At 54.8% G+C, this 15635-nt stretch overlaps 3 protein-coding genes across 3 annotated transcripts; 1 reads left to right on the plus strand and 2 right to left on the minus strand.

Annotated features, from left to right (window-relative positions):
* Window positions 1-1039: 1039 nt before the first annotated feature.
* On the plus strand, window positions 1040-5610 carry GLOTRDRAFT_64030 (condensin complex subunit SMC2; the record flags this gene model as incomplete). The annotated part of the gene is made up of 16 exons (XM_007870389.1): window positions 1040-1067; window positions 1139-1278; window positions 1329-1478; window positions 1535-1672; window positions 1719-2288; window positions 2336-2794; window positions 2848-3138; window positions 3194-3646; window positions 3700-3864; window positions 3921-4014; window positions 4073-4188; window positions 4248-4489; window positions 4545-4685; window positions 4735-4872; window positions 4924-5076; window positions 5133-5610. 16 exons carry the CDS (start codon window positions 1040-1042, stop codon window positions 5467-5469), a joined length of 3615 nt encoding a protein of 1204 aa, XP_007868580.1. The 3' UTR covers window positions 5470-5610.
* A 1596-nt stretch (window positions 5611-7206) lies between these two features.
* On the minus strand, window positions 7207-9795 carry GLOTRDRAFT_95291 (uncharacterized protein; the record flags this gene model as incomplete). The annotated part of the gene is made up of 8 exons (XM_007870390.1): window positions 7207-7669; window positions 7886-7964; window positions 7987-8020; window positions 8089-8153; window positions 8436-8473; window positions 8599-9059; window positions 9111-9300; window positions 9356-9795. 8 exons carry the CDS (start codon window positions 9793-9795, stop codon window positions 7207-7209), a joined length of 1770 nt encoding a protein of 589 aa, XP_007868581.1.
* A 3004-nt stretch (window positions 9796-12799) lies between these two features.
* Window positions 12800-14255, minus strand: GLOTRDRAFT_122488 (uncharacterized protein; the record flags this gene model as incomplete). Its single annotated transcript, XM_007870391.1, has 4 exons — window positions 12800-12977; window positions 13087-13547; window positions 13618-13783; window positions 13834-14255. The coding sequence occupies 4 exons, from the start codon at window positions 14253-14255 to the stop codon at window positions 12800-12802; spliced, it is 1227 nt and encodes a 408-aa protein (XP_007868582.1).
* Window positions 14256-15635: the final 1380 nt, after the last annotated feature.

The following is a 15635-nucleotide window of genomic DNA, read 5'->3' on the forward strand; positions in this document are numbered from 1 at the left end:
TAACCCTGCAGACATGTTCACTAAGAACTTAGGACATGTCAAATTCCTGCGTTTCAGAGCGCAACTCGGACTTAGGTTCTACAAGTAATCTAAGTCAGCCCAACGCTTGCATGCGCGATTATCCGCGGCATTTAGCGAGGGGGAGTGTTGAACTGGGCGCTGACTTAGCTGCCAGGTTCTACAACGTACCAGAACATACCGGAACCCTCTGGAATATTCTGGTATATTCCATTATTGTACAAAGGCACGGAGCTCATGTGGGTCAGTGACATCATAGGTGGAGCTCAGTAGGATTATAGATATTCCACGTAGCTTAGTCAGCCTATGGGCCACAGTGTATATAAACCCTGCAGCTCTGCTACCTAATGAAAAAAGGGTCGTTCATACGAGCTTTACCACTAGCTACAGCATCCAACCAATACAGGTGAGTTGTGTAGGGCGCACTGTGCGTGCTGCTGCCTCCATAACTCTTCATCACACAGTCGCTTCAATAAGATGTGTGCTGTCCACTCAGAATGGAATGTGTAGAGTTCAAACTCGCCTCCCCAGGTTTATGTTGTTTTGTAACCACTTATAAGAGGAAATATCATGGCATTTGCATGCAATGATTGAATGAACCTCGGAAATCCATGCAATCCAGATAAATGTACACATGTATGCTTACTGCATATTCCGGGCAATGGAACATCTCTTGGACTGCCCAGGATAAGTATTCCACTCGATCTCCCGGACCTGGAAACTCACTCAGCCCGATTAGCAGCATGCGAACTGACTATGACTCGAGATGTTGACATTGATCTCAACATGCTATGATACAATAATTTGTATGAAATAGTACTCAAGCTGCACAAAGGAGGGGTAAGCTGCCGACAGCCGTCGGCGCTTCTCGAGTAGCCGTCAATGAGGAATTTGTTTGACCCCAACTCCAAGGGCGAGGCGGGGGAGGACACCTGACATTTGCCTTTTTGGTCCACCTATCACGTGAACGCTGAACACTCAACCGCGCGCGCCGCAACGCGAATGTGGCGTCGACCTAACCATGCGTATCGAGGAGCTGGTGCTTGAGGGTACGCGTTTTATCTCCGAACACGTCTTCGGTCGGCTGAATTTTGCTTTCAATGGTCTTGAATCTGCTCAGGCTTCAAGTCTTATCCAGTCCGAACTCAAATAACGGGATGGGATCCGTCTTTCAACGCGATCACTGGGCTGAATGGCTCGGGCAAGTCGAACATTCTCGACGCGATATGCTTTGTTCTGGGGATGACGAATACTTCTGCGGTGAGCGACATAAAACTGCAGACTTGACAGTGATCTGACTTTGGTTCCAGATGCGCGCTCAAAACCAGCAAGACCTGATCTATAAGCGCGGACAAGCCGGAATCACGAAAGCAAGCGTGACGATCGTGTTTGACAACTCAGATCGGGCGACGAGTCCACCGGGGATGGAGAACTGTAAGCAGATCACCGTTACGCGGCAGGTGAGGCATTGCGCGCTCTTCCTCTACCGTGCGCTAACAACTTAAGTACGGATTAGATTGCGCTCCCTAACATCTCAAAGTATCTTTTGAATGGCCATAAATCTCAGCAGCACACGATACAGACCCTTTTCCAAAGCGTCCAGCTCAATATCAACAACCCGAACTTCCTCATCATGCAAGGACGTATTACAAAGGTGAGCCACTTGTTAAGATTTGATATATTCATACTGAGAGTCGCAGGTTCTCAACATGCGCCCTCAAGAAATCCTTGGTATGATCGAAGAGGCGGCGGGTACTCGCATGTTCGAGGAGCGGAAAGACAAGGCGAAGAAAACGATGGGGAAGAAGGACAAGCGGGTGCAGGAGATCAACTCCCTGCTCGCTGAAGAGATCACGCCGAAACTCGATGGGCTGCGTGCGGAGAAGCGAGCCTTCCTACAGTGGCAGAAGGCCTGCTCGGAACTAGAGCGAATAGGGCGGCTGTTGAGGGCTTGGGAATGGACGGAAGGGAACCAGAGAGTGGAGAGGAAGCAGGCTGAGATCGAAAAGAAGGAGAAGGAGATGAAGCGTATCCAAAAGGACAGGGGACGGTACGTCAAGGAGGGAGATGCGGCGGAGAAGCAGTGCGAGCAGCTGAACGCGCAGCGGGATAAGGAGCTGAAGAAGGGTGGGAAGTTCAAGAAGCTGGAAGAGGAGGTGGGAGAGCTCGAGAAAGTTCTGGTCAAGATCCGGACGCAGGTCGAGATCAAGGAAGGCACGATCTCTGACGAGGAAGGGAAAGTGATGACCTTGGAGAAGGAGCTGAAGGAGGTGGGTCGTACGTATGTTTGCACGGAAACCTGCTTATGGTGGTGTAGACCGAGGAAGCGTTGGCCGAGAAACATGCTCAGGTCGAGCACCTCCAAACGTCGTATGACAGCATTAAAGAGAAGCACACGGAGACACAGAATTCCCTTACGACCTCCGAGGAGCTCCTACAGTCCCTGCTCACCGGTCTCGGTGCAAATCATGCCGGCGGTGGCGGATACATGGGCCAACTAGCCGACGCGAAGGCACGGCTCGCGCAAGCCACCGCAGAAGAAGAGCAGTGCAAGACAAAACTGGGTCTGAGCGAGAAGGAACTGAAGGCATTGCAAGCCCGCTGGAAGGAAGTTGAAAGGGAGGCAGGGGACAGCAAGAGGAACCTGGAGGTGATGAAGACCGAGGTTGAGACGCTGCGCGACAAAGTTGCACAATCGGGCTGGAGCGCGGAGAAGGAGCGGGAGGGCCAGGAGGCGCTGCAGAGCGCGAAGGATGAAGTGAGGCGACTAACAGAGGTAAGGAAACCTATTGCACCTTGGCTACCGTACGCTAACCGAGGACGCCACAGCAACGTGACGCGGTCAAGCAGCGACTTTCTTCGTTAAGCTTTGACTATACCTCTCCGCGCCCTAACTTCGATCGGTCTAAAGTGAAGGGGCTTGTGGCGTCCCTGATCTCCCTAGATCCCTCCGACTATAACAAGTCAACGGCTTTGGAGATAACCGCGGGTGGGAAGCTCTACAATGTTATCGTCGACGATAACAAGGTTGGCGAAGACCTTCTGAAAAACGGCGGCTTGAAGCGTCGAGTTACTATCCTTCCCTTGAACAAGATTGACAACAGCCGGATGCATGATGATGTGAGTCTCAGTGTGCGAATTGCGACGTTCTCGTATGTTGACTTTGTTTACTCAGAAAGTCCGCGCGGCGGAGAGGCTGGCGCCGGGCAAGGTCCGGTTGGCGCTCTCTTTGGTTGGTTATCCCGAAGAAGTCAGCAATGCCATGAACTTCGTCTTCGGGAAAACCTTGATCTGCGACGACGCGCAGTCCGCGAAGCTGGTGACCTTCTCGAAGGAGGTCGGTGGTGCTCGGTCGGTCACTCTGGACGGGGACGTCTATGATCCGTCAGGCACCCTCACCGGTGGCGCAGCTCCTAGTGCCAGTGGCGTCCTGGTGAAGGTCCAGGAACTGTTGGACGCAGAAGCGAAGCTGAACGAAGCCAAAAGTCGGCTGGATGCGTTAGAGCGAGAAGAGGAGAGGAGCCGATCGGCTCGAGAAAAATGGAAGAAGCTCGTAAGGGAGCTTGAAATCAAGGAGCACGAGTTAAGGCTGCTGGAAGAGCAGGTTGGAGGCAGCAATGCGGCCAGGGTAAGTGGCAGTCAGACCGTCACTCGAATGACCTAATATTTCTTGTTGTACAGCTCTCCGCCCAGATCGATGAGATGAAGTCCACTATCGCCGAGCTCCAAGCCTCCGTACAAGCGGCCAAAGAGAAGCAGAAGTCCGCTCGAGACGAATGCAAGAAGCTCGAGAAGGACATGGATGAGTTCAAGAACAACAAGGAGGGCAAGATCGACGAACTCAAGGTAATCGCCACCCCGTGGCTCATTGTGAGCGAACTTGCTGACGATGCCTGGGTCAGGCTGATATCGCCAAGCAAAAGGCTGCGCTGCAGAAGCAAGCTGTGGTGGTGAAGACGCAGCAGAAAGAGGTGCACACTGCGACGCTGGAATTGGGTGAGTCAACGTCTCTAGATCATAGCGTTTGGGTGGCGCCGTCAACTTTCGCTCGTAGAGCAATTCGACCAAGACATCGAATCCGCCAAGGCCAACCTGGACGAAGCGCGTGCCGGTATCGAACAGTTACGGGAAGAGCTCAGCGAGTTAACGCAGGAGTTGACCAAGCGCGAGGTCAGCCCCCCTTCCTTGTATGCATTGACGGTTGGATAGGCTAACGCAAGGCACGGAAGGCCGCTCACGCGAAAGTGGAGGCTAAACTTCGGGAAGAGCGGGCGACGCTCACGCGCTTCGACAACGAGCTGAAGGAGCTCGATAAAGTGATCCAGGAGAAGAAGCAGGCAGTTGCTGACGCGGACCTGGCGGTGAAGAAGCTCGAGCACGATATCCAGACGCTGTCCAAGGAGAAGACCACGGCGAGCAACTTCGTCGCGAACTTGGAGAAGATGCATGAATGGATAGCCGAGGATCACGAGTAAGTGTCTCGGCCGCTTGTACTCATAGTTTGGCGCTGACGACGTCCCTTACAGGCTCTTTGGCACACCTGGGAGCCAGTACGACTTCGCGTCGGTGGACATTCCCCTGCTGAGAGAGAAAGCAGCGGAGCTGGAGGATCAGCAGAAGGGGATGAAAAAGAAGGTCAATCCGAAAGTCCTCAACATGATTGATAGGTACTTCAGCCTCTCCTGACATTCACGCACATGCTGATAGAGGTGACAGTGTCGAGAAGAAAGAGGCGGCGCTGAAGAAGATGCTGTCCACAGTCATGAAGGATAAGGAGAAGATCGAGGAGACGATCGAGGAGCTCGACCGGTATAAACTGGATGCCTTGGAGAAGACGTGGACGAAAGTCAATGGGTGAGCACTTATACCCCCGGGCTTCCTGCGGTTACGGAACTATATTTGCAGCGACTTTGGCGGTATCTTCGCCGAGCTCCTCCCGGGCAACTTCGCGAAATTGCAACCACCTGAGGGGCAAGACCTTACGCAAGGACTGGAGGTTAAAGTGCAGCTGGGCAGCGTCTGGAAGCAGAGTCTAACGGAACTCAGCGGTGGCCAACGGTACGTCATTCACCACCGTCCCATTGCACATACGCCTCATACCACTTCATACGCAGATCGCTGATCGCGCTGTCGCTCATCATGTCCCTCCTCCAATTCAAGCCCGCGCCGATGTACATTCTGGACGAAATCGACGCGGCACTCGACCTCTCGCACACGCAGCACATCGGGCACCTGTTCCGCACGCGGTTCAAGGGCTCGCAGTTCATCGTCGTCTCGCTCAAGGAGGGGCTATTCACGAATGCGAACGTGCTTTTCCGCACGCGGTTCAGGGACGGCACGTCCATCGTCGAGCGGACGGCGCAGCGGTCGACGTCGGCGTTGTATGCGGGTGAGAAAGATTCGGAGGGAGATGAGAGGGCGCCGAGGCGGGGGAGAAGGGGTGTAGCATAGAGTGTGCATCTTGTTTTATTCGGTTTCGCTCTTGTTATATGTATGGTACTGTACGATTATGTGGGTATTTACGGTATGAACTACAGGTTCACCCTGTCGTGGGGGTGACCGGACAAGAGACAAATGACAAATGAAACGAATCATAGGCAAACCAAAGAGTCGTGCTGGACAAATTCGGCCTAGGCCACCAAGAGCCCGAGGCTAGCCAGAAGAGAACAGACACATACATCAAAAGGTTTGTGCCAAGTGTGTCGCTGAAACATCCCCTCATCCGTGCTTTCCATGTTGATTCTCTTAGAATAGCACAAAACGCCTGCAGCGCCGAGTAGCGACTGCCGAAGCGTATGGTCGAGTGACGTGCTGCGACGAGCTTGTATCCGCCGCGCCGAGCACAAGACATCCAGATACAACTGAGGGATCAAAGTCATAGTATTCCACGGAAGAGATTGTGTTCAAGAGGGTACGCGTATCTTATGTACCATTAGTGACTCTTCGATACGCATGGTAAGGTTGAAGCCACAATCGCGTCGCGTCACGAGATTGTGCAACGCGCACGTGGCGAGTGACAGAAAAGCAAATGTCAAGATGGCCTTCCGGCTTTCACTGCAGATTGAAGTTCCAGATTCACACTGCAAGTTCCCCAGGAGCCCAATCCGCGTCTGGATACTGTTTCGTGCGGAACATGCCAACGACTTTCTCATACAAATGTTTAATGAGGCTTAACAAAGGCGTCCGCCCCTTCTTACATGACGACTTCCGTCAAACCCGAGCCTGTTCGATGTATTGGTCTAGATGAAGAGCGTTGTATATAAACGTATATTGTGAGATTCGCAACGACCTCTTCTTTCACGTCTTTGTAACAAACGTCTCTCGCAGGTGGTCATGTTCACTTACCCAACCGGCCTGTCCACACTCGCTCAGCATCGGAAGCTATGTATTTCCAACTTTGATGTTGAAACATTTCTGTTTACTCAGAAGGTCGTGAATACGACTTTACTTGCGGCGCATCCTAGAGTCTTAGAGTAAAGGACCTACGCTGCTTTGCCCGTCTTGCCCGAAACCACCTGAAGACAAGGGTCTAGATGATCGAAGATGATTGCCTCGAACTCAACGAGGTACTTGTACTTCGTAGAGTTTACTGAAACTAAACTGTAGTTCACTTCGGAGACTCCGTTTAAGACGCTCCTTGGATCAACCTTCAAGCTGAGAGTCGTCACTGATGAAGCATTGACGTGCCTCGATTCTTCACTCGAGACACTCCCTGTGATTCAGCGCGATTGCGTCGTCTTATATTGCCCCTTTTTTCCGCGAGCCATTTTCATACGCCGCTGGATTAGGTGAGCTTGTCGTCTGCTTGTGGCACGATCGTGACGTGCGGCTGGTTCAGAACGTATGTCTGTGGCCACCACGATGTTATTGTCACTGATGCGATATAGGCTGCGCGTTGGTTATTCTGACTCTGAGGTGCCACAATGACCGCCCCGCAGCTGTGGCGAGTACTCGGGTGCCACGGAGTTGCTTTCCTTGTATAACTTCAGACGCGGCTGGCACAAATCGACGATCTCCTACCTGCTATGTTCGTCTCCCTTTCTGTCGACGTTTCTCTTGCCAATATAGGTGAGTTTCTCCGAGTCTTGTCGCGCCTTATGTTTCGGCATTTTCGAAAGGCTCCCCACAAGAAGAACATGGCACAATATGCGTTGGAACGCCACGAAGTGGCGTTGTTCTTCTGCATATTTAATGCAAAGGTATGTGTCCATACTCGCTAAGACGTGGACGGTATCCCGGCCTGCCGCTCTCGATCCCATGAGCGAAGTCACCCCTGGCATCCCAGATTCTTGGCACCAGATCGCAAAGCTCCTGGCCGATACGCTCGCTCAGCACGCGGAGCAGATCACCGCTATTCTGCTGCAGTCCCTGCCGGGGCTCGAGGGCCTCCAGGATATCGTCCGGGAGGAGCTTCTGGCTGTGTCGCGGCATCCGCTGTCCCTCGCTGTCAGCACAGACATGCAGGGTGTATGTCGTCTCGCGCGCCTGGATGCGTCCGCTCCGAGCCAATCCGGGGACCATCCTCGGTATACTATCATATATGACAAGAGGATTATGGAGCTTGTATCTTGGTTGGCGCGAGACCTCTTCGTCGCCGGCGTGACCATCCAAGTCTTTCGTCTTGTCTTGTATCATGTGGCGAAACGCGTTCCTATGTCATCGTCCAGTCTCGACAAGATTCCGGAAGGAATGGTGCAACTTGGCCAAACTATGGCTTTTGGGGGCCAAATAGCTTTGGAACTGAAGATACAAAGCTCCGGTGCGTTTTCATGGAAGGACATATGTCAGATCGTCATCACTCCGCATGCTGATGTGGGTGAGGATATAATGAATCCAATTGGTGCGTGGTAATTCGTCTTTTGCATACGTTGCTCGCGATCTAATTTTCCCTCGTGCACCAGTCCAATTTCGTGCGGGCTGGCCGAAATCACTATCCCTCCTCAGCCCTTTCCGCCGGTCAGAACATACGTTGGGGGTCAAAGGTGGATATGAACTGCGACGTCTATGCGCATTCAATCCATGAGGTAGTCGTTAGTAGGGATGTGCGCTCGCGCCGCGTTGCTCGCGTACCGCGGCGTCGTGTGGGATGCCAGTGGTTGCACTGTCGAGCTGCAAAGTCCTCTCCTTTCTCAGCTCTTTTTGTAATCAAACGAAAGATCATACTCTAAGCATTCTATTGGTATTGGTTCTGATGTATTTGGTGGAGAACTCAGTGTATTTTACAGGGTTGCCTGGTATACTTTGTGGGTCCCTCAGCCACAGTGCAGAGAATTCGCAGTTGTCTGTCGCGGACTCCAGCCGTAGAGAATGACTGTTCGCTATGCTCGCAATCATGGAGATCGGAGACCTCTTGGCACACAGCATCGGCACACTTGTATATCATCATGAGACAACAATCATCTCGTAGTATATCAGACCTGTATATCCGACCTGTCTATCCCAATGATCATAGCATCTATGGATCATATAAATGGTGCGAAGTCGTGTGCTATCACATCTCCGGAGGGTAATGTTTTGCATATAGGAACCATCCATATGTTATTGTACGAGCTGTAATACCAGCAGGTTGTGAAGACAAACCTCAGGCAGTAGCGGTGTTGTCGACCTTGTTCCGTCATCTTGAAGGCTCGTAGGCCTTCTCGTATATACTCGCTGTAGTCGCTGCACACCACTCTGTGAGCTTCGATGTAGCTAGGTTTTCGTGGCACTGACCTCTTTAAAAGCCTCTCGAGCGAAATCATATGCTGTAGAGTCTCCACCCACCATCTGCCTGCAAGTGGGAAGGAAAAAGGCCAATCACGCTCTGGGTCCACGGATTCTGGACAGAGCTTGACGACAACTGGGATGGTGAGGGAGAGACGCATGCCAGGCGTAATCACCGCCCACGCTTGGTCGTAAGTAACGAGCTTGCCGTCCAGTACATGAATACTCTTCGCGAGCCCCTCATCGTCATATCCAGAGCAGTATACGAACGACGCCGCCCGAGCCATATCCGACCACGGCTCATTTCCTATAGATAATTTCATGACGTCCGTCAATAGCTAATCGTGCTCTTAGAACCAAGCACCACAAATTAGCGCTGCGTGGCCTACCTGAAAACTGGTGCAGAACTCGAAAGGCACAAGAATCTCTTCCCCAGTCGCGCTGGTGACACAGACAGGCTCCTTCCCGCGCTCAATACCACCTTCCCAGGGATACCCGAGTGTCCGTGGGTTACACATCGCAACCTGAGATTTGCTGGAGGTGAGCGTCACAGGGGTATGCGAGTCCCTGCTGGCCGAACTGGGTGAGGTTTAAATTGTGGACCGCCGTATGCGACGCGACGATACTGACGGACCTTGAACCTGCACACAGCCCCAGGGCGACCGAGAGCTTCATCCGTGCTTCACGGAGTTGCTCGGCGTATATCCTCACTTCCTCCTCGGCGAACATGCGCGTACCGGCACTACGGAACAAGGCAGGCCAAGACTTGCTTCCTTTGCTGCTGAGCGAGTGTGCAATCTCCGTCACTCGTACATGGACCGAGTTGACTAGAGTCTTGCATGACATCAAATTGCGCTCTAGGTCCTCGCTGGCTCGCATACCAAGAACCCGCGCGGATGAGGAGACTTGCACCAGCAAGATCTGGAGAAGCTGCAGCTCGCGCTGTAGAGCTTTGTGCTCCTCGTAGATCAAATCGACCCGCGAGAGCCTCTTGGTAAGCGCATGAGTTATACCGAGCAGAGTCGTCACGTCGCCAATGGACCCGATGGAGAAACTTGCATTCAGCGTCGACATAGTCTATACCAGCTGGAGACGCAATCGTCTCTCACGATGCTTTGGCTCGAAGATGGGACAGGGGGACGCGGTTGTCCGCCTCCTATATACCTGAAGAACACGAGGCAGGTCGGGGTCTTCTGATATACTCCGATAACTGATAGTCCGTGCCAGGCGTCAGGAATGCTATGTCGCATGGGAGTGGGGACCCACATATCTCAACAGGAACATACTGTAAGGTCGAAGGTCTGGAGATATGGGGCGGGCCGAGAGAAGGACCATCGCTGTACGGTCGACTGCTGAGCGGGAGCCGCGGAGGTGGGCGGCGACGTGACGTGGAGGGAAGAAGGGTGTTGGAGTGATCGAGGAGAAGATGAGATCCAGAGAAGGAGGATAGTAAATGCTGCGTAGCCGCCTTTTTATTTGCTCTTCGTTCATGCGTTGTACCGTGCGATTATCGAAGGCCATTTATATGTATGGATTGCGGAGGTACCGATGGTCAGTACTCAGGTGACGGCGGATGGGCAGGCTCGATGCGCCCAAGTCGTAGAAACCAATTCAGAAGCCGGAAAGGACAGGCCTCGAGTCGTATATACTCCTCATAGTTGGACACGTGAGGGAGATAGGTTCGGATGGTGGCCACAATGGCAACTACACGATTGGTCCTGGCACTACCGGTCATTTGCATAGAGCACCGAGGCAAATAAAACAGCGCAAGGATTGATAACAAAGAGGAGATGCGTCCATCCTGGCACCAGCTCTTCCATGCGCACGGGCAGGTGGATGCCACATACGCGTCGCGTCACGGCTGGGGACTTTCAGTGTGCACGTGATGGTTGACCAAAGAGGTAAATGTCACGCAAGTGGAATCCAGTTCTCTACTTCCCTGGTTATGCGAGGACGGCTCGCTCCTTCAGGTCAGAATCAATAGTATCCAGATGGTGTCGAACACGTCCTGCTATAACTGATATCCTTGCGGTTAACTGCTGCTCATATGCATCCTTTACATAAACTTGTGCTGTAGCATCATTGAAGCCCCTCCCAGATCATAGGGAGAACTCTGGTGCCACGGAGTCGCCCTCGTCATACAAATCCGCATGCATCCGACGAACGCTTATCTCTCTCCTTCTGATTACACTTCTGTCAATCATTCCCTCGCCGCCCTACGTTTTCCTGTCCGGATTCTTCCAGGTCCCAGCTTCACTTGAATGACTTACCTCTTAATGCATCATGGCTCAGGCCGTTGCGAATGATGTTCCATATCAGTCAGTGAAACATATGTATCTTGAAGAATCTGATGTACACCATACGATCGCCACCCGATGGCAAGTTCTTGTGTGCGACGGAGAACGACGTGAAACGTTCACAACTCTCAAGTATGCTCTATTTGGTGCTCCCCCTTCACCACTCGAATTATGTTGCTTTTTTCCAGCATAATCAATGGCCGGGCATTTACTTAGCTCAGTCTGATGCTCTCTCGGAGTCCACTCGTCCCAGGGGAACGCAACCCATGCTTGATCCTGCTGAAAATCTACATAACACTCATCCAAGGATCAAACACAAGCAATGCAGCAACTGCATCACTCATCAAACTAGGCCCTTGGCTCGCCAGTACCTTGAGTTGTCAGACTGTTGTCCCACCCCGCGGGCCCCTGCCAGAGTGGTACACCGGTAAGTAGTCCTTGGTCTTCTACGGCTTCAGTCTATTGGTGCGTTTTTGATTGAATGTCTCCGTCGTACTGCCAGCTCCCATGGTAGATTCCTGCGCGCCAAGAGTCATTGTTTCGCAGGCGCGGCGATGGAGATGCGTGTCGTTGACGTCTCGGATTAGGAACTCGATGCGGAAATCTCATTGCCATTATATATGCAAGGCTGCTTACCTGGGCTTGTGCGAAACATATTGTTGTCCTTCAGGGAGGCGAGCGAGATTCCTCTGTCGTAGCTTCGTTATCCCGTAAGTCGTTCTATCCCGGTCCAACCTACTTAGGCTATTGTCATCACGGCTCTACTGATAAAGGTGACGAAGGCATGGCTGAGAATATAATACGTCCGCCTCATGACGGTAGCGTTGTTCTCGTTCTCTAGCGTGTTCAGTGCAATCAGTCAGGGGTTCACAGCGCAGTTCCCCCATTGCCCGTGCGCCCCCTTCGCACTCCGAGCGCTGACCCTTAGTTGTGTTGGTCAAAGTCCCCTCAACCCGAGAAACCGACGTCCGAATGCACAGTAGGGGCCAGTTACTTTCACGAATCACGGGCTCGCAGCTGATGGACCCTGATCCGCCCAACCTGTCCGTTTGCTCCACGGGTCGTCCTCACAATCCCGCAAGCTGGTGGTAGATTCAGTTCCCCTTTCGCTGCATCCCTCGTCCACGGTTTGTTGGTCCATCGAACCATCTGCGGGGAATTCAGGAGGCTCATGTCACGGTGCGTCGATAGGTAAGTGATCGCACTGTAACCCTGATAGTGCGGAAACGGTAGAGGAGTTGATTCCCCTTTCGTCGATTCCTAATTCATCGAAGACCGTTTCACGGATCTTAACTCCTCCGAACGATCTGCCGTGGATTCAGGTCAACGTGAGATGCGAGGGAGATCGGTGAAACACAGCGTATATGATTACGTCCCATCCCGCGAGCCTTTTGATGGGAGCAGCTAGTGGGTGGCCACGGTATGATGACGACTGACGAAGTACTCCCACTTATCAGTGATTATAACCCTGCCCGCTCCTCGCCTTTGAAGGCCGATTTCCTGGGTGTGACGATAAACAGTCCGTACGTCCGTTTTCTGTTCAGCCCGAGGGATCCGCCTCTGAGCGCGGACTGGTACTCAAGTACGTGATCCACACGTTCGCCATTGTACCGAATATCTCGGCCAGGTCACATCGTTGTACACGTCGCGCGAAGTCCGGTCACCAGCGCACAACACCCATCAGCGCTGCCATTATCATCGCAGTATACAGTATACAACATACAACGTACGGCATACAACAACAGCACATCCCACATAACACATCCTACCGCCCGGACCAACTACTCCGCGAACTCCCACACCGTCACGTCGCCCCCCGGGTGCGTCTTCGCGAGCGGCTCGACCGCCTTGCACCCCGCCCCGCACGCGGGGAACACGAATTTGAGCAGGCACCGTGGGCGGCTGGGGGGCAGGCGCCGGAAGTACTCGAGCGCGGCGCGGATGCACGGGGGGTGGTCGCTGTTTGTTTGGGGGGGGGGGTGAGTATGGGGTGAAGGGGGAGAGGAAGGGGGAGGGGGGAAGGGGGGAGAGGGAAAGGAAGGGAGAGGGAAGGTGAGTGAAAACGCACCCGCGTATCATATCCACGAGCGTGCTCACGTCCATCACGACCTGGCGCCACCGTTTCTCGACGTACTCCTCTACGCCCTCCTCCCCTCTTCCTCCCCCCTCCCGCTCCTCCCCCGCGGGCTTCGCCCACTCCGCGTACACGTGCACGCGCAGCTCGAGGGTGAGCGCGAGCCGCATGCCGGGCGTGATGGGGAAGGCGCGGCTGCCGAGCCCGCGGCGGCGCGCGGGGTATTCGTGGATCTCGCCGTTGATCACTTCGACGCGGTGCGAGACGGGGGGTGGGGAGGAGAGGGAGGAGAGGGAGGAGGAGGAGGAGGAAGAAGCGGATGACGGAGAGGATGAGCAGGATGAGGAGGCAGACAGCGAGGGGGGAGAGGAGGAAGTATATATAAACTCCGCCCCGCGCGCGAGCTCGGACCACGGGTAGGTGCTCATCGAGAGCATCATCACGTCCGTCAGCACCTTGCGTACATTCACATCAACATCCCGCATCCCCCCATATAGAACGGGGGAAGGGCGAAGGCGAACGCACCTTGAAGTTCGCGGTGAACTCGATGGGCACGGCGAGCGTCTCGCCCGTCGCGCCGCGCACCTCGACGGGCTCCCGCCCGGGCGCGATGCCGCCCTCCCAGGGGTACCCGAGCGTCTTCAGCCTTCGAGCGGGACCGAGCGCGCCGGCGCGCGACACCGCCGAGTCACTTTACGGGCTGTGAGCACTAGAAGGGAGGGGAGAGGGGGGGAGACGCACAGATCGCGGCGCTCCAGCGCGGTGGACAGCTTCAGGCGCGCGTCGCGCAGCTGCTCTTTGTATATCCGCACCTCCTCCTCGGGGAGGAGGCATATGCGCACCTTCCGCGCCGCCTTCCGCCAGCTGCCCGCGCGGCTCACGCGCTCCATGTCTTCCAGGCGCACGTGCACGGACTTGACGAGGGTCCGGCACGTCTGCGCGCGGCGCTGGATGTCTGGGTCCGAGGGCGAGGGGGAGGGGGAGGGGGAGAGGGCGCGGACGAGGAGCATCTCGAGCAGCTGGACTTCGCGCCGGAGCGCACGGTGCTCCGTCTGGAGGGGGTCGATCGTCCAGAGCTTGACGGCGAGCGCGTGCGTGAGGCCGAGGAGGGTGCCGAAGTCCCCGAAGGAGCCGAAGGAGAGGGCGAAGGCGACGACTGGCATGGGCTGTTTGCTTCAATAGTTGGGAAAAAGGAGACTGATGGGACGGGAAGGTGTGATCTGTCGGGTCTGCGTATATCAGCGTTGCGGGGGGAGTATTCGCTGTTATCCACTGGGATCTAGAAGTCGTGCCTGTCCGGGCATGAGGCATTGAGGTGCAATGCTATGTTCTTGGGAAGTGGGACCCACAATCATCGGGATCCGTTCTTTCTGAATATTCGGTATGCTCAGCCACAGAGTTCGAGGTGTTTACCCATCGCCTGCATAGAAGTTTACTTGGTCAACGCTTGAGTAGTGAATGGATCCCGACTTGCAATATTTATCGCATGGGACATGCAGGACATGACCTATGCAGGAGAAATATTTCCTTGCGGTAGAACGGGACTGAAGCCAGTAGAACAGGCGAATGGGCCAGAGGCGTAGTGGTAGCGTAGTGGCAGCACTGGTAGACAGGAGGAACTGCAAGCTACGCCGGAACCCGCGCAACTTGCGAGGCCGCGTCTGCCTCTGCATTTCCCTGCGCAGCTCCTTGTAATCGAAATACCCGATGACCACCATTTCCTCCAGAAGATCGCAAACGAACGTCTGGTAGCTGTGGGTCAGTCAAAGCACCGTATTTATCGTCACGCGTGTTCATGACATCGCACTAAATGCAAAGATTCTTGAAGCACACAAAGTACGCGGCAGGCTGATATTGATCTCACTCTGACTGACTTGGACTCAGACGAGCCCTCATCCAAACACCGAAAATCTGTACATTTCACCAAGCTACGCGTTTCGCCCTTCGCCTCGGCACCATGTCAGGCCGCAACTCCAACAACAACAGCGCCTACCGCGGCGGCTACTTCTCCTCCCGCCGCCACGGCAACCCCTCCTCCTACCACACTTCCTCCACCGCCTATCACTCGCACCCACCAGGCCAGTACGAACTCGAACACGACACCTACGCTTCCCCGGGTTCCGCCAACTGGCACCAAGGACGCCGTAATCTCGACCGGAGACCGTCGCCCGACTATGGCGAGTTCGTCGTGCACGACCCTGATCCGGAGCCCGAGCCCGGGACCCGCGCGTCCTCGCCCGCCCCCGCCCCGCCCTCCTCGTCCCTCCGCGCCAAATCGAAATCGAAATCCCCCAGCCCCGCGCCCCCGCCGCGCGCGCCATCCCCGACGTACCTGCGCACCTCGCTCCTCCCGTCCGAGCCGCTCCCCCCGGCCGCCGCCCCGCGCAAGCTCCTCATCCTCGATCTGAACGGCACCCTCCTCATCCGCTCCCCGCACGCCGGCGGGCGGTCCGCGTACCGGTGGGCGAACGGCCACCCGCCCCCGCCGAGGCTGCGTCCCACCCATCCACGCCCGTACATGCCCGCGTTCAGGAACTACCTCT

Source organism: Gloeophyllum trabeum (assembly GCF_000344685.1).
Source record: "Gloeophyllum trabeum ATCC 11539 unplaced genomic scaffold GLOTRscaffold_00011, whole genome shotgun sequence".
Lineage (NCBI taxonomy): Eukaryota > Fungi > Basidiomycota > Agaricomycetes > Gloeophyllales > Gloeophyllaceae > Gloeophyllum > Gloeophyllum trabeum.